Source organism: Acanthopagrus latus, chromosome 21 (genome assembly GCF_904848185.1).
Source record: "Acanthopagrus latus isolate v.2019 chromosome 21, fAcaLat1.1, whole genome shotgun sequence".
Taxonomy (NCBI): domain Eukaryota; kingdom Metazoa; phylum Chordata; class Actinopteri; order Spariformes; family Sparidae; genus Acanthopagrus; species Acanthopagrus latus.
In genome coordinates, this window is record NC_051059.1 from 5,352,264 (window position 1) to 5,378,706 (window position 26,443).

General features: G+C 43.6%; 1 protein-coding gene and 1 long non-coding RNA gene across 13 annotated transcripts in view; one reads left to right on the forward strand and one right to left on the reverse strand.

Moving 5' to 3' along the window:
• Positions 1–676: 676 nt before the first annotated feature.
• LOC119010967 lies at positions 677–1,677 on the reverse strand. The gene is made up of 3 exons (XR_005072100.1): positions 1,535–1,677; positions 1,258–1,369; positions 677–795 (listed from the first exon to the last, which is right to left on the reverse strand). It is a non-coding gene; the product is annotated as an uncharacterized LOC119010967 (long non-coding RNA).
• The window catches only part of rnf220a (ring finger protein 220a), a 156,215-nt gene continuing 130,552 nt past the window's right edge, over positions 781–26,443 (forward strand). For all 12 annotated transcript variants that reach the window (XM_037083623.1, XM_037083631.1, XM_037083629.1 and 9 more), the window contains exon 1: positions 781–1,867. In XM_037083623.1, the coding sequence (XP_036939518.1) occupies positions 1,213–1,867 (655 nt within the window). In that variant the 5' untranslated portion in view covers positions 781–1,212. The remainder of the gene's footprint in view (positions 1,868–26,443) is intronic.

Here is a 26,443-nt window from a genome sequence, read left to right on the forward strand (position 1 = left end):
CCAAGAGGTTCTGAATATGTGGTTTCAACAACAGTGGCCGCTTAAGAACACTCAGTCCCTAAAGGTTTTGACTTCAAGCCTTGGCTTCCACTGTCTCCTTTATTAAAAATGTTCCACTCAGCTCTGAGCCTTTCCTCTACATACAGATTGAGGGCAAGACATTGAACTTTGTCCACTGAAAAAGCACAACGCCTCTTGTCTCTAAAAGTACCTATCATTAAGAAAAGATGAGGAGGTCTTGGATGAATGTGAAAGGGTGTGCAAAGAGATTTTAATTTTTATCATGGATATTAAAAGAGCTTTAAGTACCTGTGTCAGCACAGATTAAATCTTTTCAGGGCTGTTCATAACAGCAGAAACCTCAAGGAATCTCAAGGGAAACTCTGTCAAAGGGCAGATATCGTCTTACCACAAATCATCTAATAAATTGAATGTCAGAGAAAGTGTAATTATCTTTACCCTTCACATTTTGTCTGTTACGGTAGAACTCAGTTAAGGGTTCAAAATGCAGTGTTTTTAACAGATGAGACAGCTGTTCTTGCACCATGACAATTTGTGGAGACTACATTTTGTTAGTCATGCATACTAAATGTTTTAAGTGTTACAAGTTGTTTTTCTTGCGATTGGCTATGTCGGCTCCGCATGAATTCTAAACATCACATTACTTGATGCTCATCTTTGTGTTCTGTGTCCTTCCAGTTTGTCAACCACATGGCGATGAGGAACCAGCTTTGACGACCTACGGATGTCCGCTGTCTCTGGATCAGTCGGCCTCGGCAACACACCCATCAAACTCTCCAGGAGGGAGGCATTTATTGCTTATTACACAGGAGGAAAACCTTCATCTTGACCATTTATTGCAGTTGCCAAAAGGACTAAAGTAGTCCAAACTGTGAAGTCTGTGAAAGACTGAACATACCCTAGAACATTCCAGGCACAGAATGATCTGGTCTGAACTGAGCTAAGGTGAATTTGGCTTGGGAAAGATTAACTCACTTTAGTTCCACCATAGAGAAATGAACTGAATTCTGGCTAAACTGAACTGATGTTGGCTGCTACACTTTAATTTCTTCAAGAATATTCCTCTGTCTTCCAAACGGCTCTTTTCTGAGACCCTTTCCCAAGGGTCTTGAACATTGTCTCAAATCTCATTAAGGAGGAATCATCTCCTCCTCCTCCTAAAATCCTTCCGACCACTTTCTTCCATCCAGAATGGACCTCCACAGGGCAGCCTTCAAGATGGAGAGCTCCTCCTACCTGCCCAATCCCCTGGCATCCCCAGCCCTCATGGTCCTGGCTTCCACTGCTGAAGCCTCTCGGGATGCCTCCATTCCCTGCCAGCAGCCACGTCCATTTGGCGTCCCAGTATCTGTTGAGAAAGATGTCCATTTGCCATTCAACAATGGTTCTTACACTTTTGCATCAATGTACCACCGCCAAGGTGCAGTCCCACCAGGATTCCCTAACAGGGATTTTCCTCCATCCCTCCTCCACCTCCATCATCAGTTTGCCCCACCTAACCTAGACTGCTCACCAATCAGCATGCTGAATCACAGCGGCGTCGGCGCCTTCAGGCCTTTCGCTTCCCCTCCGGACGATCGGGATGGGGCACCGGGTGGCTATCAGTCTGCTTTCACCCCAGCCAAGCGCCTCAAAGGCTGCCTGGATGCAGAGGCTTCCCCCCACCTGCGGTACTCTGATGCAGAGGGGAAAGAGTACGACTTTGGCGGTTCCCAGATCCCTCCTGGAGGCTCACCCAGCAGTGCCTTGAAAGCAGTGGAGGACAGTGGGAAGAAGATCTTCGCGGTGTCAGGCCTCCTGTCTGATCGAGAGACATCCTCCAGCCCTGAGGACCGCATTGAGCGCTGTAAGTAGCAATTTATAGCTGTTTTACATTGCACTCAAGGAAACTAGAACCACATTACGCGTACAGATGGGTGACAAATGAAAGGAGAAATACATGAATAAACGAGTGGAAACAGCACAGGGCACAAGGGATCACTGAATGGTTTGATCAGTGCGCCAATGATTTGAATCTTGTGCTATGATTGTTAAAGTTACCAAATCTCGACCCAATAGAACACCCATGGGAGACATAATACATTTTGGAACTGTTGGATGCTTGTAGAGGAAAAACACAGCAACAATTTATCTTTTTTGTACATAAATATTTGTTACCCATCTGTATGTAAGACTGGCTTGTACAGCATATTCAGAGAAATCATCAGAGCTTGTTGCATAATGCACTGACACCGTAAACAATACATTTGCACAACACTCACACAATCCTCATATTGTTCTGAAAGTGTCTTCCAGTGCAAATACAAATCATTGCCAATACGCTTTTGTAATGATATGAAAATTATGTGTTGTAAAACTTTTTTTGGTGCGAAACAAAGAGGGAACACACCACACCACTTGGACTGCAATGTGTGCAGCATTTAAACAATGTCACACTCCCAATACTCATCTCACTTCACATTTATATCTGAACAACTTATACCACCATGTTCTAGGATTCTTCTTCAGCTCAACTGTAATAATTAAACCGGCAAACAAGACACCTGCACAAATCTGTACAGCAAGACACACGCGCAGCCGAATCTAATTCTTTCTCACAAATTAAAACCAAAGTACAACTTGCTGCAATTTGTACAAGAATGCAAATTTTTACACACTAGCATCACACGCCAATAAACAATCCCATCTATGTTCTCTTGTCATCATCTCTCCTGGCACCCCCTATCCTTGTTTCACAAGCCCACAAGCTCCACTGGTCACATTAGCATTCACCAGTGGAAGGATGCCATTTGGCCCTCACGCACTGGGAATCTGATTAGTGTTTGTGTGTGTGTGTACGTCTGAGTGTGTGTGTGTGTGAGTGACTGGTTCAGAGACTGGCCATGCTCTTTGCCATCAGCATTCATCATAGCTCCACGCTGGCAGCCCTGTTGCCAAAAGATTTACCCACATACCCAAAACCTTGGCAGGCTATGTTTTTGTGTGTGTGTGTGTGTGTGTGTGTGTGTGTGTGTGTGTGTGTGTGTGTGTGTGTGTGTGTGTGTGTGTCTGCAATACAAGGGAGGTGGAAGAGGGGTTGTGAGAGCTCCAAGCACAAACACACAAGCATCCACAAACACTCTTCCAGACACACAAACAGCTCTCAGCATGAGCACCGACATCTCCTACACATGTCAACAAGCTGCATTGGATCTCAGTGACAAATTAGGAGAGAGGCAGACAGAGACGTGCCTAAAATGTATAATTTAGCCAAAAGAGTCTTCCTCACAGTTTTTTTTTTCTTTTGTCAGTCGATCTCTCCTTTCTGAAATGTATCTGTTCTTCCTTTATTTCTCTATCTCTTCCTTCATACCTCCTTCACCTTTTGTGGAAGAAGTAGAGACTGTGTGTGTGTGTGTGTGTGTGTGTGTGTGTGTGTGTGTGTGTGTGTGTGTGTGTGTGTGTGTGTGTTTGAGGGGTGCATCCTTGATGGAACACATGAGAGACAGAGGCGACGACCTGAGACTGATCCGATAAAAAGACCACCGCAGGAGACACAGAGAGGATATGAGGAAGAGAGAGATGAGGGAAGGAATGGAGAGAGGGACACTGGGAAAATGACACCCGGTGGCTGCCTGGCTGGGGAGGAATAAGAAGGAGAAAGATATCAAAGAGCACAGGAAGTAAGAGAAGGAAAGGGACAGAAACAAAGAGAGAAGCGAAAGAAGGGAACGATAACTTTGCCATCAAATTTTAGACTCCGATTTAAAACCCACATTTTCAGCTGTTGGTGGCTTGGAGTATGGAGTATGTCATTGCCATGTGTGCCATGTTTTCACTGCAGATCTGCAAGCACTGAGACCGAGACAAGAAATAGAATAGGATATGGGTACGGAGCTCCTGTGCTGTCTTTTGGAACGGCTGAATCTGTATCTAATCAGGTTAAATCTTGGCACAAGTAGCCTCCACCTCTACCATAGGCTTCTAATGCAATTGGATGTGCAGAGGCACTGCTCACAGCAAAGAATTATGGGTTCTCCTTCACTGGTTTTGGCTATCCAGTGGAGGCGTAAAGAACAAACAACACTTTGGTACAATCCCATGAGAACAGCGCTCTCACTGCTTCACACACACATTAGCTAACTAGCAGTCTTCGCGCTGCTTCACACATACCTCTAGAAAATCTCACAGTGAAAAGAGGTTTATAATGCTTGGAATCATACAGTGTCATCAGAAAGTCTGGTATAAGTATAGGAGGATTGGCAGGGGCCTGAAAATGTATATCATAGAATAAAGAAAGGTAGCTTTCAAAGGGTTTAATTTCATTTGCATTATCTAGAATATGTGAAGTTTGCCATGTTTCCTTATTCCAAATGTTTTAACTTTAAGGGCGTTTCCTGTACAAGCATGTCATTCTCGATTTATTGTAAGTCTGATGAATGGACTTTGAATCTGTTTGGGCCATTCAATCTCTATCTTAACTGTGTTTATTTTATGAACATGGATACAATTTATAGCTGTCATTATAAGGCGGATGTCGCTCAACTAAAGAGATAAGAGTTTACGAAGATAATTTAATGTGCAAAGCTGACATGGATCTAAACTCTCAACTTTCCTGAAACTTCCCATTGTACAGCTCAACACTGACTAGCAGGCATGGAGTGTTGACGAAACATTTTAGGAAAGATTGACACCTGCATTTCAACATTTGGTTACCGAGGCCACATGATAATATTAGTGGAAGGTGATCTTTGACTCTTCAAAGCTCAAATTATACCCCCACCTCTGCATAGACACATTCGCTTGCTGATGACAGCAGTCACAAAACCTTTGTGTACTGTGGAAATTTATTGCCACTCGGACTGCAGGACTGTGCCAAGTGCATGTATGTGAACACGTCGTCTTTGCTAATCAAGTATTCCTTGGAATTTTGTCCATATTGGACGATTCTGCACCTCCAAATTTATGTTCAAAGCCAAAGTTCACCACCAATATAGGGAACATTGTGCCTTATATGCAGAAAAGAGGGTGATAGATGGACAAGTAGAATGTCGGATTTAAAAGCAGGGTAAGGGACTTTGTGTCCGGTTACAGACCAGATATTAATGTCCACCTTTGGATTTACCATGAATAGCTTTTTCTAAGATACCTAATCACTTTGAATTTGCAGCAAATTTCCCCATTTTTAGAGAGCTACCAAATCCTGTTTAATTCAGCAAAAAAAACAAAAAAAATGTAACGTTACCTTTTTTTTTTAAGTCTCATTCCTTTGTTCCATTAATTTAGAGGACCCCAGGGATGGGAAGCCATATGGTAGTTGCCATGCAGCGATATTGCATACAGTAACATTATTTAAACATGAAGAAGAGTTGCGATCAAATGCAGTCTCGAAGTTTGCACAATCCTCCAATATTGGAATTCTGTGCGGGTCCAGTTTTGAGTATATCCAGGCCACCAGGAGTATATCCAAGAACCCCAGTCATGCATCAGAAAATCTGTTTAGTTTGAAGTAAAAACACTGCTTTTACATTGTACACCCTTTTACATCTCGAATATATGTTTTAGTGCTATCCTAATTCGATCCAATCATCTGTCATGCTACTTAATCCCAGGTGTGAAGTTGATCCTTTTTATTTTGGCTACACACCGAATAAAAAATTATGTCAACACAACTTGGAAAAACCCTACAGCCCTTAACTTCCCTGCATTGCAATTCTGCCAAGCCTGCCGCATACCACTCCAAGCAACAGTGGCCTACTCTGTGCTAAGCCCTCCCAAATCCCCCCACTGCACTGGCAGGCACGTTGGCTGTTAACTAAACCCGCTAACCTGTCAGCCGCTAAACCTGCACATAAAGGCCCCATCATGCCTTAAGAGGACTATGCATGTCATATCATTGTAAAAGCTATTACCCTTCACTGTATTCACATTGTAGGATTTTAACGCAAGAATAAAGGGATAGGAAGCAGAGGAGGGTTATTTTTTTTGTGCATGTACAGTAAAGGGGAGAGTGGAATTATGGGATGTGTGATTGGAATTAATGGGAGTGTTGACAAATGAAACAATCCGCCTTCGCAGTGCACTTGTTTGTTTGCGGAGGGGATTTGGTGTTTTCGCGCGGCGTGTCGATGTGAGGGTTCCAGCACGTTCCCCTCGTCTTTTGTTTTCCTCCGGCTCTTCCCTTTTGTTCTCCCCCACCATCTCTCCATCCTTCTCTCAGGATGAGAATATGTGTGTGTGCGCCTCGTCCGTATGAGTGTGTGACAGCTGTAGTCTGTTTGTTTACATTCTCTCCGCTCTCCACATTTACAAGGCTGAGAGATTTACACTGAACCTGACCCTGAATGCCTAGCTTCATCGTTCTCCCTCCTCTCCTCTCCTCTCCTCTCCTCTCTAGTTTTTTGTTTGTCATTGACCGTTTTTCTGAACTTAAAATAGAGTGGGAGAGAAGACTAAAAAAAAAAACAAAAACAACCAAGTCAACAAGAGGACAAATGCACAACTGAAATAACTGACAAGAATCTCAGACGGGGCTAGAGAGAAAACATTCTTTTTCGAGAGCGAGTGGAAGGATAGCACGAGGGAGGAAATGGGGCGGATGAGATAAAAGAAAGGATAAAAGTAAAATAAGAAAAAAAAGCAGGCAGGAGAGAGGGAGGATGGTGAGATGTTGAGCTGAAATGCAGACCCCATCTGTCCGACTGAAATTTAGAGCGGAGGAATTTTTAAGGCAGCACACCGCAGACAGGTAGATACTGCTGGATGTGTGGAGTCAAATGGCCTAAATGCACCGACAGAACATTGACCTGAACTAATCCAATCCAAGAAATTAGGGATGAGGAAACTGCCTGGAAACTATGTCTTACATTCGCATCAACATAACAGTTGTAACATATAGCAGAGTGCGTCACACACAGCTGTTAAAACACACAGCGAGATGCCTCTTCTTCATCCTCCTCTTCGCCTTTCTTCTCCTCTTTTTTGAAGAGTTGTCTCCTTTCTGTGTTTATCTTCATCCTCCCCCCCCACAGAGCAAAAGTCATGTGTGTTGTTTCTTTATGGGGACGAGTAGAACAAATTGTTATAGCAAAAAAAAGAAAAAAAAAGAAAAGAAAAGGCACGGTGAAGGAAAACACACCAAGGAAAAAAAGAAAGTTCTCACAACGGGAAGATTGATGATAGTGATACTAATGTTGATTGATGACAATCAGAATTCAGTTTTCCATCTTTAGTTTTAAGCAGGAATGACTGTGGTACTTCTGAGCTACTGTTCCCACACACCACCTGTCAATCAAATCCTGTGGGCGGGGTTGTGATATATTCAGAATCTCGCAGTCTTTGAATGTTAATGTCAGTTTTTTTTGTTTTTTTTTTAAATGTTGTCATTTTCATGAACCATCTTCTCCGTTCCACTCGTTCTCTCTGTCATGGCATGTGAGGAGTTAAAGAAATCCACCAAGGGGACAGAAACGCTCATCCTTCTCCTTGTCCTCACAAAATCTGCCCTCCTCCACCTCTCCCTCCCCCCTCTCCCCCCTTCCATCTCTGCCTGTCACGGTCTAGTGGCAGGGTTAAGTTAAGTAAGAGTGTTCTAATAATTAGGACTGGGACTCGCCTGCCTGCCTGCCCGTGTGTGTCTGTGTGTGTGTGTGTGTGTGTGTCTTCCTGTCAGTGCTTAGCCAGATGTTAAAAGGCTTGTCCCTCTCATGTTGCCTCCCTGTCAGTCTCCACTGTGTGCCACACACACACACTCACCCACACGCACACACACACGTATCCAGGACCGTCCTACTTGTGGTGGCTTTGTTTACCCCCAAGTGTGTGCCCTTCTGCCCTTCTGGCAGCTCCCCCAGGGTGAGGAGTGTGTGTCTGTTTCCCTGTCAATACCAGCCTTTGTTTTGCTGTTATTTTGACTAAAAGTTTGGTCTTCTTGTCTTCAAAACATTATTTTTTTTTTAAATGAAATACTCTGCAGTGATTTGAGTCTGGGAAAAGTTTCTTTCTGTCTCTCTTTCAAGACTTTCCTTTCCCCTCCCCTTTCTCTCTCTCACTGGGTGGCAACTGGAAGCGAGCAGCAATTGTCTGTGTGTGTGTGTGTATTACAGTGCTTGTGCAGTTGTGTATATGTTTGTGAGTGTGTGTGTGTGTGTCACTTGGTGAGAGTTGTCTTGCGGTCATTGTTGCGACACTGCGCAGATCAAGGATTAGTCGCTTCCTGTCGAGCCTTTTGTCGGCCCAGCCACTCCATTTGGACACAGATCACTGTGTGTTTGTGTGTGTGTGTATGTGTGTGTGTGTATGTGTGTGTGTGTGCAGAGGGGTAACTTACACAAATGAGCCACTGGAGCTGCTGGAAGGCAAATGAAGGAGAGCGGATGAGATGAGAGGATTCCCTCAGTGGCGCCCTGCAAAATATTCTCCAGTCTCTAAACTCATTTCATCTCATTTTCACTCTTAAAATAAGACTTTTTTCTCCTCCTTAAATGAGCAACACGTGTTAACGTGGTGATATAATGCCCTACTACTAACCCCACTGCTTTTTTACTCTATTCAGGACATTTTCTGGAAATGGTGGCATCGTTGTAAAATCCAGTAGAGCGCTCTGAGGACAGCGTGTCACTCTGCAGTCGGGGAGATCTTGAAACGGGTCGCTTTGAAGTGAAAATTACACACTGTCTCTGTCAAATGCACATGCACGCGCACACACAGGACCAGGTCCGTAACGTCCCGAGTTCCGGAATTCCACTTTGTTCCCCCGGTGATGTCAGCTTTGGCCAATAAAAACCCTGCGTTAAAACTCCACCGAGCCTCATAGAACTGCAGCACACCTGGCAACACAACAGACATTTAGCTTTTAATATGTGTACACACACACACACACACACACACACACACACACACACACACACAAGCTTACACAAGGTTAAAGCATGCCACGGCCCTGAACTTACGCCTGCACCTCACTGTGTTTTAGATTTTGTTGCACTTGTTGGATTTTCAGGAACAATGAAACTCTACTTTTTTTTTTCTTTTTTTTTCTGGTGATAAGAAGAGAAAATAGATTCTAATCCTCTAAGTCCTGGTTTAACTTTACCCAGAAATCCCATTTCATCTGTACAGCATGTGTACTCTGCATAATGCTACAATGCTGTACCTGCAAGTCTGGCACAAGCAGAGATGTGTTTATTTCTCATGAGGCACCTCCTAATGCAGATGTGATAAAAGATTCTTGTCTCTAGTCTGTTTCTCTTTTCATCTCTTCCTCCTCTCTATCTCTAGCCTTCCTTTTCCTCCATCCTTTTCCTCCCTCCCTCCCTCCTTTCTGTCCTCATCTCCTTCCCTCCTCCTCACCGCCCCCACCTCCTCTCCTCAGTAATCTAATCTGCAGCCAGTTTGTGGATGCAGTCTAGTGTGACAGGCACCCCCCCCCCTTTGCTTTTCTCACTTTCACACACACGCGCAGACACAGACAGACACTGACACACACACACACACACACACACACACACACACACACACACACACAAACAGCCGGCCCGTTTCCAAAAAAAGCCCACTTTTCCTTGGCACACCTCCTCCCGTCTTGGTCACACCCTCTTTAATATTGAATTATTCATCAAATCTGATTGGTTCCCGCTGATGGCGGCCATGATGCGAACGAACAGTTTGTGTGTGTGTGCGCTGGAGAGGAGGGGGGTTATGGGTTCGAGATCGTTAGCTGTTCTTAACGCACTGTCGCTTCACAAAGCTGGACCGGCCGTTTACTCACTCACACACACGCACACACACACCCACACACCTTTTTGATATGTGACGAGAGCAACTAAACCACTTGCACCTGTGGATTTTTTTGGAAGTGAAACACATCTTTAAATAAGGTGTAACTATTAACTATAACTATTCCTTCCCTGAAGCTCAAAGTTGCAGTTCAGATATGAATGCGTATCATCACATTAGGTTTTCTTCCTACCTTGGTACTTAAAGTTGTAGGGCGTCCCAGAGGACCAGAGCTTAGCATCTGCTGCAACAAAGGCCTCTAAAGTCCGTCAGAAAGGTGAAACAAATCAATAATGGGTGTTTCATATGCATGCCCGAGTGTGTGTGAATGTGTGTGTGCATGCTCATATGATTTGCATGCACCAGAATCTACACTGTTCAATACGGGAGTGCACTCTGGTAGCAAAGACTTAAAGGTATCATCGAAGCCTGTGTATGAGCAGGCTGTTTTATCAGCTTATTCAATTATGTATTCACTTTTTAACATTATCATGGCAGCCATCTGAGGTGTTCGGAGAACACTGATTTTTGTGGGGATGTCCCCTTCTATGAAAAAGTTCCTGGCTGCGAACACAGCGGTGCACGTCTTACCTAAGGCGTGCTCCAGTGTATCCACGATATCCTCCCACACCTCTAGAGTGTGTTTGTATGCGTGTGAAATTGCATTCACGCAGCGGGCTTTGTTAAAGGCATAAACTGTCGATGATCACGGATTTGCCCGCACTTCAGAAAAAGACGCGGATAAAGAAAGGATGAGTGTGTCGGTGTTTGCGCACGTGTGTGTGTGTGTTCGGTATCTCAAACGCCTCGGAAGACACTTCACATTGACCCTGTGGTGCCTCTGCATATCTCAAAGGCATTAGAGCAACATCGTCTGTGTGTCCATGGGTGTTTTTTTTTTTCTCCTTGTGGTTGACTCTAAGCAGAGCTGAGACACACACACACACACACACACACACACACACACACACAAACAAACACACACAAACTCATAAAAACGGAGCTTTGAGCTCAGGTGATGACCTTTGTTGCAGCTCACGCCGTTTCAGTGAATTTCCAAATGAAGAAAAAAATCACTTTGGTGAAACTTATTCATCCTCGTCCTCCTTGTTCACACTCATCTCCCATCTCTCCTCCCTCCTCCCTGCCTCCCTCTCCTCTTCAACCCCCCGCCATCGGCCGGGGTGTGTGTGGAAACCCAGCCCACTGTTCAGCAGATGAATAATTTAGCGGTGTGTGTATCATCTGTTTACCGTGCTAATCCATCTGTCAGCAGGCACCTATCGATTCGCGCCTGCCTGGTAATTGTGCATCCGCGCTACACGCACACACAAATGCGCATACACAAACACACACACGCACACATTACTGGAGATACGCACACCCGCGCCTCTATATGACGAGCAGGTTAGCTCATATTCACATTCTGCAGTCGGCAGCTGACCACCCGGACACTTCATATTCATTGAGCGAAACTGATTTTAGGGTCAAGGTCACAAAAATCAGTGATATTGGAGGTAACAGCTTCAGTTTAGTTCAGTTTTGCAGACATGTACTGTCTCATAGTAACATGTTGGTGCTAGTAATATTTTTTTAAACTGTACTGTTCTTCAGTATCACATAATGTTGGTTGTCATTCATTCTTTCATTAGAAGACATAACAACAAATGCAGGGATGGGACGTTAAAGCATATTGAAACTGAACTAAAGATGACCGAAATTTGATTTTACAAAAAAAAAAAAAAACTTGAAATTTAGATGTCTCCATCAATCTAAGGTAAAGGAAATGAAAAGGAAAAGGCTGATTATTGTCAGCCGCTGCAGCCACTTCCTGAATTGACGTAAGGAAAAGTACCCTCACTAGTTGTTCAGGCCTAAAATCTGACAGTGAAAGTGAGAAGTGGGTAACAGTAACAGACAGAATAGCATATGAGTGGCTGATTCTATTGGTGGATTTGTTTCAGCCTTTGGTTGAACTGTTTATTCTTCCACCCCCCTCTCTCGTTGTCCTCGATTATCTTCCTTGTCTTTTCATTATGTTACCACTATGTAGTACCAAAGTGAGGCTGTAGCTGTAAAATAAAGAAAGTCAAAACTTACACAGACAACTAGATTTTCTCTCTGGTATGTTTCCCTTTCTTTTTAAATTTGATCATTAAAATCATTTTCAAGAGAATTCAAGAAAAAATATTTGGACATTTCAACTTCCCAAACAGGAGTTAAAAAAAGAATGACATAAATAGAGATTTAAATCAAGACAGATTTTTGAGATGCTGAAGTCCAGTAATGATTGAATATTGAAATAGCTAACAGGCATGTAGTGAGACAGTGTAATAGATGGAGAGAAAGGGAGACAGAGAGAGAGAAAGAGAGAGATAGAGAGAGAGAGAGAGCACATGCCTCTGTAATGAATCCATGGGTGACCATTGATGGTTGTAATTATCAAATGGCTGGTTTTAAAAGCTCATTGATTGATGTCATTAGCTCCATGAGTGATTACTAATTGCTGCTATAGTATGTTAACCACACAGGACGCGCACACACAGCCGTACACACACACACACACAGCCGTACACACACACACACACAGCCATACACACACACACACACACACACAAACATTCATCACACGCACACACATTCATGGCGCTGCTCCGATCCACACATCTGATCTGATCATCGGCGACGGGACACAGCAACGTAAAACGATGTACAGAAGAGAAGAGGAGGGGGAGATATTTATCCTAGATGTACACACTGTTTGTTAAGATGAATATTTTTGTTTTGTCAAATTATCTCTCACCATCACTCACTTCTTGTAATCCATATCATAGGATCCATTTCAAATGGCTTAAGGTCCTTTGATCAGCTCAGTAATCACATCCATTAGATGTCACTTTGACTCATCCCAGGTAGGAATAAAAAGCATTTAACATCATTACATACTTAACCCTGCAGTGATTGTGTGTTGTCAGACCCCACTTTACACCTGTCTGACAATAAAAGCAGTTAACACCGACACTTTACATTAATTTAAATGTGCACGTGTCAAAATGTTGGATTGTTTCTTCTGGACATACAAGATTGCAAATACCTGCTTTTTGAGAGCACTGAGTACTTATCAAATCAAGAAAGACTGTGGAGCAAAATTACAATTTAAGCAATAAAATGTTGAATTACTATTACATTTCTGCAAGAAGTGCATGGCTTATGATAAATGACAAGATCTTACAGGGAAGGTGGGTGTTCACTTCTGTTCTTTAGGTCAAACTGACTTCATGTCTTCCGTGTTTTTTGCTTTGTGATTTCATTAATTAACTTTTGACTCCTCAATGCACTGTGCTGCATTCAGTCTCTGTCTTCTGGTCCCCTCTTGTTCTGTCCAGCATCAGAAGTGTGTGTGTGTGTGTGTGTGTGTGTGTTTGCGTGTGCGTATGTCACTTTAGCGTGTCTGTTGTCATCCTCATACATTGCACTCTTTTTTCTCAGTGCTTGTGTGCATCCTACCCTGAGTTATGACACTTTCCGAGGCTTGTATTCTGTTGTCCAAACCTAGCTTCCACCGCCTGCTCTCTCTCTCTCTCTCACACACACACACATTCATATGCAGTACAGACATACAAACACTCAGCAGGGTACGCAGCAGGGTTCATTTCGATGTGGAACGTCTAATATCACATCCCTGCGGCAAAATGCTCGGAATTCTGCCCTCCTGGAGAAGCGTCACATCTTTGTGTGTGTGTGTGTCTCTCCTTCCATCTCTTTGTGTGTGTGTTACTTCATCTATATGTTTGTGTGCATCTCCATCTGTGTGTGTGTGTGTGTGTGTGTGTGTGTGTGTGTGTGTGTGTGTGTGTGTGTGTCAGGAGGTTTTAGAAGCAGGCAGGGGCTTAGCAGAGCAAAAGAGAGCAAATCTGTCAGCTCTCCCTGGGCAGACAACCCTTCTGACCCTCATTCAAAGACATATTGATTCTCCTCTATACCCAACAGGGGAGGGTGTGTGTGTGTGTGGGTGTATATGCATGCGTGCGTGCCTGCGAGGTTGTGTGTGTGCGCGAGTGCACGAGTGCTTAACACAGTCTGATCTTTCCTCCTTGCTTCCTTTTTAAGCACAGAGCCTTGTTCCCGCAGCGTTGTTGTATAAGTTAAAACATTTTTGATTGTGTAATCAATGAAACAGTTTTTCATACTTTCTTTGTGGCTCCACGTAGACACCGGAGTGAAAGATAGAGATTATTTCAACAAGTAAAAGCCAGAGATCTTAAAACACAACCTGACCTAGTTTGCCGTTCTTTTGGGGGGGAGGTTTATCTGTCTTGCTCTGTTTCCTGTCTGTTACATACTCCGTTTTGGTTCTGGAAGAAGAAGAAAAAAATAACATAAAGTCAGTGGGCGAGAAAAGACAAACCAAGCCAGCCACAGAGACAAGCTTTCAGCTTCTCTCTCGTCTTAGCGCTAACAACATATTAAACCTCGCTGTGCACTTGTTAGCTCTGCCTTGTTTTCCAGGAAAGAGTCTAATGACCTGTGGGACGTCACCAGTCGGGAACCCGCAGTCTGTTAGGGACCCTGTGTGTACTCTCATGTAATTGCCAGAGCAGTGTCGCGCAAAGACTGGGTCAGGACCTAAAGGCCAGTGGTGGGAAGATTAAAATCAACCCCCAAATCATAGTGAAGATGGTGTAAACTAAAGCTTCTTGCTTGTGGGTAGCCAAAGACTGTGAAGTAACCACAGGCTCACAACGCCACTCTGCAGAGGAAACAAAGTAGAACAGATTCACTCTGAACACACTTTTGTTTTTCAAAGGACAGTGAGCTCTAATAGCAAATTCATAGGGAACTAGTGCACTTACACACGGTCATGATTAGCAGTCACTGCAAGACGTGCCTCTGTTTACCTTGCACATTTTAATCCACAATATTCACTCTCCTTTTCTGTTTGTTTTGGTCTTCTGAGGGATGTATTGAGCTCATTAGCTGCTTAATGCTGCACTATGCTGACGAGCTAGTTGCTAACTCTGTTAATCTTCTGTTTGGTGCTGGGCATGTAGTGCACTGTGGGGTTTATAAAAGCTTTTTCACTAAAAAGAACTGCCTGCTGTGTTTGGACATGCTGAAAAAACAAAACATTTAGCTAAATGATGCAAAAAAAGCCCAGCTGAGCTGAGTGAGAAACTGCCGGGGTTGATAATCCTTTGTGCGTTCATCAGTACAAGCAACACCTGTCACATCGCACATAGTCATTTGATGCATTGTTCACATAAAAATAATGATCAGTGCAGCTTTAAACAATCCAACCAACCAATATGTAAAAGCAGGATTTAACCCGTGCAGAAAAAAAAAAGAACAACATTGACTTTGCATCAATGTCAGGAAGACGTGTTGAATGTATGTGTGTTTGTATGTGCGCTAACTGTTGGGTCGCATGTCTTGCGACCTGGCACGGAAAGCACAGCACGAGGTCTCTGGTAATAGCTGGTCGCCGGGGGCAACCGGTCACGGCGGTTAATGTGTGTGTGTCTGAGGAGAGTGAGGGTCGGGAGTTAAAGTCTCCTACATGATGGGGTTGTTGTCTACAGGGCCTCGGCGTAATGTCGACGGCATGCTGACCCCGCTCCCGCCAGCACACACACGGACACGGCCAGCGGTATAAGCTGAAAAGTGCCGACTGCGGTAATGAAAGGCAGGTGCACCGGCAGGAGTAACAGGAAGAGAAAATGAGAGAGGACAAAAAGAACATGTGAAAGTCAAAGCAGGTGGGAAAAGACAAGATCGACAGACGGACTTCAGTGAATGGTCTTTTTTGATGCGTGGTTGAGTGGGAGACCTATTCAACTGGCTTCGTGCCGAGACGGATTTATGACCGGGCAGAAAGTGTGTGTGTGTGTGTGTACATGTGTTCTGTGTAGTTAATGCATTGTAGCACCTGAGGGCCCCTTAACCACCCCTGGTCCTGTCGTCACTGCATTCAACCCCGTCAACACACACATTACACAGCGAGGTGGCCGATGTCCGGCATTAGGCATCCATCACCTCCTTTCACACACACACACACGTACGCATCAATAAGTGGTCAGAATGCTAATCGAGGCATTTGACCAGAGGGTTGACAAATTAACCAAGGACATGTTTAAATATTCAGAATACTGTAGCTTTAAAGGTGCACGACTCCCACAAATTGCTGTTCATTTTTTATTACCTAAACCGAGCACCGTAATAGCCGAAGGCCTCACTTAAATGGCGCACAACTGGCAATGCTGTGCACAATACATGTAATGATGTGAGACGTAATACGAAATTTGGGCTGCGGAGTAGAAACCTCTACCAGATGGCATCATGGGATGTCGGTCATGTTGATTGGATTCAGCAATTCGAAGCTAAAGCTGCGGACTGAAAACTGATAATGTTATATAACATGAATGGTGCATTAGAAGAATGATTTCCTACCTAATTCACTGGATTTCTTATTTGACTCTGTCTATTTTACATTCTCACTAGATGCCGTCACATTATGATTATGCAGCATGTAGAATAAAACTACCAAAGAGGCGCAATACTGACACTGTCTTCATCACCCCTGAATCTATGGTTGAATGGAGCAGCTCTGCTCGGCACAAGCTCCGCTGCAGTTTGTCGGTGACACGATGTGAGAGGCTCGGGTTTGAATTTATGCACGTCCAGATCATAAAAACACAATATACACACCTCGCCTGTATCTGTTTCCCTCTATCTCCTTGTTCCTTTGTCACTGTCTCCTCTGTCTCTGTCTCACACACACACACACACACACACACACACACACACACACACACACACACGCACACACACAGTGCGGGCCACAGATGGCATGGTGGTGTCAGGGTGAGAGGGGTTTGTTAGGATCAAAGAGCTCCAGTGTGTGGCCCCTCCACCCTTCACTTGCTTTCTTCTTCTCTTTCTGTTTGTCATTTTATTCCTCCCCTTCCTCTGCTTTCAATCTCGCTTCCTCCCCCCTCCCGCCCTCCGTTCCTCTCTTTCTCTCTCTCTCGCTTCGTCTCTCTTCATTTTTTCCCCTAATCTGTCCATCAGAAGTGTTGATAAATTATTCATGCCTCTGTCTGTCCCCGAAGCCTTGTCACCTCTCCTCCACTCGCCAGCTCCTCTGCTTCCTCTCCTCTGTCGCCTCATCCCTTCCTCCCTCTCTGGCCTCCTCCTTGTCTCATCTCCTCTTCCCTCCGCTCCATCTCCTCCACCTCCTCCACCTCCTCCTCCATCTCTTCCTCTCCAGTCTTGCAGAAAGCTCGACCACACACGAGCATCAAAAACCAAAATGGAACGAGTTAATAAAAAAGAATTTTAATGATTCCAGCAACTTTAAGCAATCATTTAATGGCTGGGTTTGTGTGCAAGGCAATGCAACACTGACCCGAATCTTGTTAGTATTCCCCAAGATTCCTCCAAATGTTCTTTGGGCTACATGCTGAGAGATGAGGAAATGCTTCTTTAAAAATTGATCCAGGATTGATTGAAGCTGCTTTCACAACAGCCGGTTACATTATTATGGCACTTTTTACGGCTCTTTTCTTTACTCCCGCAGGATTCTGTGCAATCATCACGATGCATGCTTATGTAAAGCTCATCACTTAGGAAGCAAAAGAAAGAGAGATAAATGGATACAAGGGAAGGAAAGGAATTGAAAACGCGCTAAAGACCTCCTTCGATATCTTTCTTCCTTTCTTCCTCTCTCCTTCCTTTGCACCCTCCCTCCTGCATCCTATATCCTGCCGGACGGAGTGCACGACACAAAAGAGTAAAAGAGAAAGAGGTGGAGTGGGGAAAAGACAGAGAAAGATGCAATTGAAGGAGTAATCGTGTGGCTAATCCAACATTCTCTCCCCAAACAATTAAACACTGGTTTATGTCTGCTTACTTCCAAACACAGGCACGCACTCAAACGCAGTTTTCAGAGAGATAAAGTTTGCTGCGGAAAGCTATTAATCATAGGAAATCCAGATGAATACAAAGTTAGGGAGTCTAGTGATTAGTGATAAATTGCCTTGTATTTCCCCTTAGGTGGTGTGTGTTTGTTTGTGTGTGTGTGTGTGTGTGTGTGTGTGTGTGTGTGTGTGTGTGTGTGTGTGTGTGTGGTGAGGATTGTATCTTAGGTGCCGGCGTGTGTGTGTGTTGGCTGATGCAAGGGTGTAAAGCACTAGGGCTGAACCCTCGGGTTATTAGAATGCGGCTACGTGTTTGTGTTTGTGTGAGTGTGTGTGTGTGTGTGTGTAGGCATGTGTGTGTACGTGTCACATGTGGTCCCTCTCTCAAAAGATGGGCCTGTCTCAACCACTCTCGTCCCCTGTTACCACGACGATTAATACATTTTAAAAAAATGTCCCCTCCACTTTCCCCCGGTGCTGGACAGACACACACACACACACACACACACACACACACTGTTCACTATTCAGCAGAGGTTACTGCTACATCAGCAGCACACACAGCACTGCCTTTAGAGGCTGATCAATCTGTACTGCTGCTCGCACTGATGAATTACAGAAGTCGAGACAGAAAGAGAGAGGGAGAAATGGAGGGGAGAGAGAGTGGGAGGATGAAGAGATGGAGGAAGATGAGGAAAGACAAAGAAAGGTAAAGGAGAGGAAAATAGACGAAGGAGCCCAGGACAGAAATTAAGGCAAGCGAGGGAAAACATGAGCACAGATGGGATGATGACAAGTCTCTGAAAAAGAAGAAGAAAGGTTAAATAGGGAGAACATGGACAGCACACCGAGGCTACCAAAAGACATGAAATACAAAGAGGAAGTGAAGAGGGAATGGTCAGGATCCCTGCAGTCCAAATGAGATAAAATACTTGGACAGTTTGGGAAATTGTGGGGAAAGCCCGTCACATGGATCTCTCATTTAGCCGTAGTCAGTCCAGGTTCAAGGACAGACCTATGATATACAGAAGCCAAGCACTTGAAATTCATCCCTGAAAGCAGGGATGCATGGATAATATTGACTTTAGCTGTTACATTTTGACAGACAGGAGGACTTTATGACCAAGGCACGGCAGACACATGTTAGGCTTGAATAGACGTCTTTGTTTGGCAGGGGGAAAATTGTTTTACGGAATGGAGATTTTCTGACATTGCGTTGTTTTAAAGAGCTGTCACAAGGGTTTGAGACTGATAATGCATGCTGTGTTTTCACCAAGAAGTTGGGTCACGTGAGCAGTATTTTATCACAATATGTTGTTCGGATGCTCATTCGGTCATACAGACTTCTATCAGCTCTTTCTTGATATCCTCACAGGGAACCCCATTTAAAAAAAGGCCTAATTTTTCTTGTCTTGGTTTATTTAGAATATTAGAAGTAGGCTTTTTTTCACCTTGACCCATTAAATTCAGACAATGGGGGAGCCAGAGGACCTGATGGAAGATTGTAGTTTTTCAGCTGTGTTAAATTGTAAACTTTTGTTTAAGTTTCAATTAAGTTTTAGTTCAGTGTGCTTTTTAGATTGTTACGAGACAGAAGTGGATGGTACCGATAAGTCTTTTTGAATAAACTGTCCAAACTTATGATTTGGTTGGTGATTGAGCTGGTTTGTTAGATAAGAGAGCTTCTTTGCCTCTTTAAATAAAAAAAAACAAAACAAAACAAAAATCTTTATTGATAAGAATTATGCACAATCATCATACAAAGTGAAAGGAAATAGCAAGGCCCAGATCAGGGGAAAAAACAAATACGCTTAAATAGATGATTGTTAAGTGTCAACTACCAGCAATGTCGTGGCTTGCTAATGTGTTAGCCTCTTAGCTCCAGCAACAGCAGTTCACCAACTGGCACTGCAAATAAAAACCAAGTATTTCTGGTGTGTAAGAACTTTGCTGTGTCTCTTAAAACTATTTCCGCCACAAAATTTGTTTCTGAACCAAATTATATAATTTCACAATATTTAGTTTAATCCAACAAGATATAAATGTGTGCTTCTGAATTGACACATTTAAACCAATTATATGTCACTGTAGTTTCAGTCATATAAACCGGTTCTCAAAGCATTATCTGACCAAAACGGAAGCGTCTTTTCTCTACAGAACGTGGATGGTTCACCTGTTAAAAGGATTCTAATCTTAGAAATAAAAATGCTGACTTGGGTTAAACCTACAGATAAACCACCATTTTCATCCCTCTCCGCGACATTATCTCCCGCTGATTGTCTGCCTGCTCTATCCCCACTTGTATCAAGTTTTTTCTTTGTCCACCCATCTCATTTCATTCTCCCAGACCCCCACCCCCCCAATGAAAACATGATTAAACTTTAGAGTAGGTGGCTTTACCCTCCGCTATGTCTCAGACAATATGTGAAATATATCTTTTTCACTCCTTCCCTCTCCCCTTATCCTTGGCGGTGATAAATCCATAGCTATCTATGACAGCTTTGTTGCTGCTGGGAGGTCCCTCCTGCCTTGTTTGGCTGTGATTCCAGCCGACAGCTTTAGGAGCGTGTCTTTATTTAAGAGCTGCTGTAATTACACAGGCTTTAGCATATGTAGACGGCCAGATATGATTCAAACCACCGCGACAGGGAGAGGGGAGCTCAACGGGTGAACGAGAAGAGAGATAAAACACAATGGTGGGAAGCGCGAGAGGGAGAGGGAGAGAGAGAGAAAGGTTGGAGATGGAGAGAAGGAGGGGAGGAAAGAGACAGAGAGGGAGAGATATGGTGAGCGGGGCAGACTGATAGAGCAATTGAGAGACGAGGAGAGGGCAGCCGGGAGGGGGGAGAGGAAGAGATATGGTTTGGCAAATAAAAGAGGAGCGCGGCGCTGCTGCAAACTGTTCGCCTTATGATGCCTCATTAGGGCTTAGGGCTGCAGATAGTGCCTGTTAGAGAGATCTATGGCCTCAGCGCTGAGAGAGAGACAGGAGGGGAGAAAGAGAGAGGAGAGGGAGAGAGATGCAGATAAAGAAACAACAAGAGAGTGAAAAGCAAAGATTAGAGCCGCCGTGCGGAACAATTTCCTTTAACAAAATATATGATCATGCTCGTCGGTTGTGTTATTAACGTAAACACAAGTTCAAAAGTCTAAATCTTGTGAGCTGTAATGGATGAAAAGGTGGCTGATAAAACTTTAGGAAGCGTCGATTTCAGTGATTGGAGACGGGGTTTTCTTGTAATTCTTATAACCGACAGACTTTGTTGAGCGTCTTCTTATGTCATCTTTATTATAACAACATAATGCAATGAATCCGCTCTGCCCACAGTTTGTTTCAGTAAACAAACACACAACTTGCTCGTCTTCCTCTCTTGTTGCCCCCAGTGATGGATAAATATTGAACAGAACTCAAGGACTTATTGTTATTAAGACATTCTTCTGTGACCAGTCATTTTTGTGACAAATCACTCCTTCCAACCTTCTGCCAGCGCCAGAAAGCTCTTGTTTACACTGGAGGAATCCTCCCTGTATTGTGCCATAAACCACTTGCTTGTGCTGGAAAGCAACGCAGTACATTTCCTGCAGCTTGGCAGACTCAGTATTGTCTCAGTATTTGATGATCTGAGGACAAGATTCAACACTCATCTGTCTTTAACCAGAAAATTACAATTCCTTACTTTAGATGATAATATGATTTGATACCATGCACATCCGACTAGTTGGGTTCAGGTTCAGGACACTTGCAGCATCGACCTCTGCACAGATGTACCCTATCTTTTAAGTTCTAACCCTTTTTTTTTTTATTTCCCTTTTAAAAAAAGTTGTGCTGGATGACATTACAAAAGCTGAGCTAAGTCAAAATAAAGTTGTTGCTGTTGGATGACGCTACATTTTTCATCATTCTCCTTTGCCATGGGATCCCTGCAGCATCGAGGCAGCAGTCTGAGTGCGAACGAGGAGGCGACATCTTTTAGACACAGTGTTAATGCCGGTCTGAACACAGTCTGATTTGACATGGCGACAATGAAGCAGAGAGGAGAAGAACAAAAGTGCTAAATGGAGAACAAAGGACAGTGAGAGAGGGAGTGGAGCAGATAAGGAATCAGACCCTGTCCAGGCGACACTGACAAGAACAGAGAAAAGACCACAGACCAATAAAATAAATGTCTCCTTTTCTCCAGCATTTGTAAGAAAGATAGCAGATAGTATATCACCAGGCTCCACAAGCGCTAATTAGGAGCCAGATTTTAACAAGCAGACAGACACAGCGAGGCAAGAGAAAGACGGAGGGAGGGAGAGGAAGAGATGGGTTGGAGGGCTGAAGGCGGACCGTTAATCCACCGTCCATTGTCAGTCGCTACAGGAGGAACCGTGTTGTGCGTTTCGCCATGGGAAACGACCGTAAATCTGTGGCGCAACCTTTACACGCCGCACTCACAATGCGCACAGATGCAGCAGTACATGATACCGGCTGACACGAGTGTAGCCACCCAGTGACAGATTGCTTTCATCAGAGAGACCACACAAATCAACTGCCTACCACTCTCTCTCTCTCTCTCTCACACACACACACACACACACACACACACACACACACACACACACACACACACACACACACAGACACACACACACAGGGAGGGAAGTATAATCAGTAGGCATTTTGCTGCAGTTATCCAAAGTAGTAAATCAGAACCTGTTGTTTCTACCATGAAAGGCGAGCGCTTATCTGCCAGCTACAGGTGTGTGTGTGTGTGTGTGTGTGTGTGTGTGTGTGTGTATGGTCTGATGCTTATCTTTATCTTGTAGCCACAGAGGGGCCTTTTGTGGTCTGTTGCTGATTAGCTGTCTGTACACATGCCTGATCGTAAATCTACCTATGTGAAGCAATATTAGCGGTAATGAGGCATAAGAAAAGTGTGTGTGCGTGCATGCGATTGTGTGTGTGTGTGTGTGTGTGTGTGTGTGTGTGTGTGTGTGTGTGTGTGCGCGCGCTCCTATTTGTTTGTGTGTTCACTAATAATTCCAGTGTAATTTCCATAGGGGTCTGGCACAGGTTTTCTGGGGAATTTATTAGGTTGATTCACAAGAGCTGGATACCTGCTGCCTTAGAGGGCCTCAGAGACTACTATGTTGCACACACACACACACACACACACACACACACACACACACACACACACACACACACACACACACACACACACACACAGAGCACAGGCATTCTTGCATACTGACAACACACACATGAACATATGCATTACGCACAGCCATGGTCCTCACCCCTACTGGTATCTCAGCCCTTCCCTAATCATAGCATATAGCCAGAAACGATGGCGCACGTGTATCTCCTACCGTCCGGTTACACCTGCTCGTACATGAAGACAAAAAAAACATGCCCACACCCCCCCCCACTGTCTCTCCCTGGCCTAAATATGCATGTTGTTCATTCTAACCACCGTCATTTCCCTAACTGCCACTTACGTCATACCCGGAGGATCCCCTCCAGCTGCTGATCATAGTCATGATGGGCTGTTAGGCATGCAGGACGCCAGGCAGAAGCCATGGTTCAAGGAGACAATTGCTCGCACCTCAGACTGTATTAAGACCACCTTGTGTATTCTTTGAGGAAAGCTTGTGCTCAATCTATTTGCAGTATACTTGTCGTCATGTCAAATGTCTAAAAATGAATGTGTGTTTTTTAATTTGATGGGAATGAATGACATTTCTCATTTTGGTTCTTTCCATTTTAACACAATTGCCAGAATAAATGTCGACAATGTTCCTTTCCGCATTCTACAGATATATTTACCTTTCCTTTGGTCCCTTTCCTGTTCATGTTTTATTTGTCATGCCATGGCAGTGCTGTGCTCATACCTGGTTAGGTTTAGGCGCATAAACCACTTAGGGTTAGGTTAAGGAAAAAGATCATTTTTAATTGCCTGGTTCGGCTACAAACATGGACAGAAATTGTCCTGATGTCTTATTTGACATATCTACTTCACAGCTGCAAATTTTCCTTCCATAAAAAAAATATTTGGTTTTGTTGCTGCAAGCGCAGCTGAAGAAATGTTGCAGCATCTCAGTAAGAATATCCAACAGTTTCATGCCTACAAATGTTAAAATTGCAGTCAGGGACCTGCCTCGCGACTGTTCATTTTTAACTGGAAAGAAAACATTAGTTCAGCTTCAAGTTTTGATCCTAATCTAGAGAAGTGTAATCTGCCATTACAAATCCACTTGAGCAAACAGGCTGGATCTCAATCAGTGGGGCGGAGACATTCCTCTCAGTTGCAAGTGAAGATCTCTGGCGCTGGACACTTTCAACGGTTGAAAAGTGACTGTAATGCATCCACACTAATAGGGGTTTAACTTGGTGCGGAATGTGTAGCCCCCTTCTCATTGTTCTTCTTAATGGGACCTATTGACTGGCTGCGCAATCAGAGTTCATCACTATGTATGTACAGTAGATTAGAGACTGGAACAGCGGCCTCTACCTCGCACTCTCTTCACATCTATTTATCTTTTTCTCTCCATTTCTGTTTTCCCCTCTCTCAGCTCGTAATTTGCAATTCAATCGAAAAAGGATGCTTTACCGACGCGACTGCGGAAGAATTGACGGTGTTGACAAAGCGGTTTACAATACATAAAGATCACAACAATACAAAGAAATGATTAAGGTATAACGCAATCATTTATGCTGCCTTTGTTTCTCTTTGCATATCTTCCCCTCTCTCCGCCTAACAGCAGGTAAACAGTCTTGTAGCTTGTAGTGGTTATGTGATTCAGTAGCGTGGCGCGTTTCCGAATGGTAATTTGCAGAAATGAAAACTTAATCAAGCATGCTGCAGAAGTGGCCCTGAATAATTTAACAGTGAGGGGGAGAATGAGCGAGTGAGCGGGTAGAGGACGGGAGAAGGAGGGCGTCGGCAGGGAGAGGAGAGGGGAGGAAGGTGATGAGGAGACGATCTTCCTCCCCCCTCCGCTCTCTCCATCCTTCTACTTCTCTACCCGATCTCTTTCTACTCTTTCTTTGTTTTATCCCCTGCGTCTTGTTATCTCCCACCATTTTCTCTCTTTTTTTAAAATTTTTTACCCATACTTCCTTTTAGTTTCCCTTCATTTTTGTCACTTCCTGCCATCCTTTATTCTTCTTTCCCTTTTTGATTTCTCTTTATCCTTCTTCTTCTGTTTATTCCTTGAGTTTGTCGCTGTTTAACTAATTTCTCCTTTTTCTATTTTCAACACCTCAGCCTCGTCCTTCATTCTCACCGTTTACCTTTTTCACTTCTTTCCCTCTACCATCCTTCTGCCCCTCCTGCCATTTTTCTGTTTTCCATCTTTCCTCCTATCTTTCTCCCACACATCACACATTTGGTGATATACCCGTCTGGACAGTGTATAAGCAGAAAGAAATCTTAATTTGGAAGACTTTATCTTTGTCAAATGCTTTCTGAGAGGATAATTAATTACTTAGCCCCAGTTAAACTTTTAATATCTTCCTTCTCCCTCTCTATCTTTGATTAATTTCTCATCCTGGGAAAGAAAGACTTTCATTAATACTAAAGCCATTAGTCTTCCAGCAGGAAGAAAGCCCATATTTGGTTGTTACAGATGAATCCCTAACCCCCTAAATGATTAGAGAGCTACAGAATAAACATTTTTCTTCTTTCTGCCCAGACTGGGAAACTTGTCCTACAAGTGCCAGGAGATGATCCCGCTGAATGTTTTTTATGTTCCAAATCTTCTTCTCCTCCCATAGGCAGCCATTCATATCTATTTTAACTATGAGTATGTTTTACAATGATTGAGCTCGACCTTCAGGGTCACAATGAGCATTTCAGGTTTGTCTCAGTGCTTGATTTTAATCTAAAGAATGGGTGAAATTAGATTGTATTTTTACACTAATGGCTGGTTTGTCAATAAATAGACTTGTATATTCATCAGTGTATAACTGTGTGAAGTATGTGAGTATTTTCAGATTTTAAAAAAACATGTTATTTCTAAAATTTTGAACTGCTTTTGAACGATTTTAATTCTAATAATAAATTCCTTATTTCTAATAATAAAACTCAGAAACAAAAATAAGCGTCATTTTCTGTCAAATTGAATGCTCTAAAAAGAGCTGACTTTGGATCCTGTTTTTTTTTTTTTTTTTTTTTTTTATCTTCATTTGTTTTAAACACAAGCCCTATCAGTTTTGGCTTATTCATTCTAACCTGTCATGAAGCAACTCAGTAATAATGTTTCAGTGTTAAATCCTATCAGTTGACATTTCAATATATGTAATAGAGGGTCGGGCAGATCTGCTGTAAAGAAAACGTGTTAAAATGCAAAATATAAACACTACATGATGTGTAGCTGCTCTCTCTCTCTCTTTCACTCTCTCGTGCTCTCTTTCTCTTGCTCTCTCTCTCTTTCTCGCTCTCTCTCTCTCTCTCTCTCTCTCTCTCTCTGTCTGGCCAAACTCTATACTTTGGCAGATTGGAGTGAGAATGAACTGCAGCCCCAGACACTAGTTTGTGAAAGCTCTACGTTCCTCTTCTCTAATGGAAATTAAGGCCATGTATATGTGTGTCTGTGTGTGTGTGTGTTTATCTGTGTGTGTGTGTGTGTGTGTGTGTGTGTGTGAGACGTGCCATGCTTTTGTGACAAGGCCTCGCAGGACTCAGATTTTATTAAGTACCCTTTAGAGAAAGAGAGAGAAACAAAACACGAGAAAAGTCTTTCCCTCTCCCTCACTCTCTCTT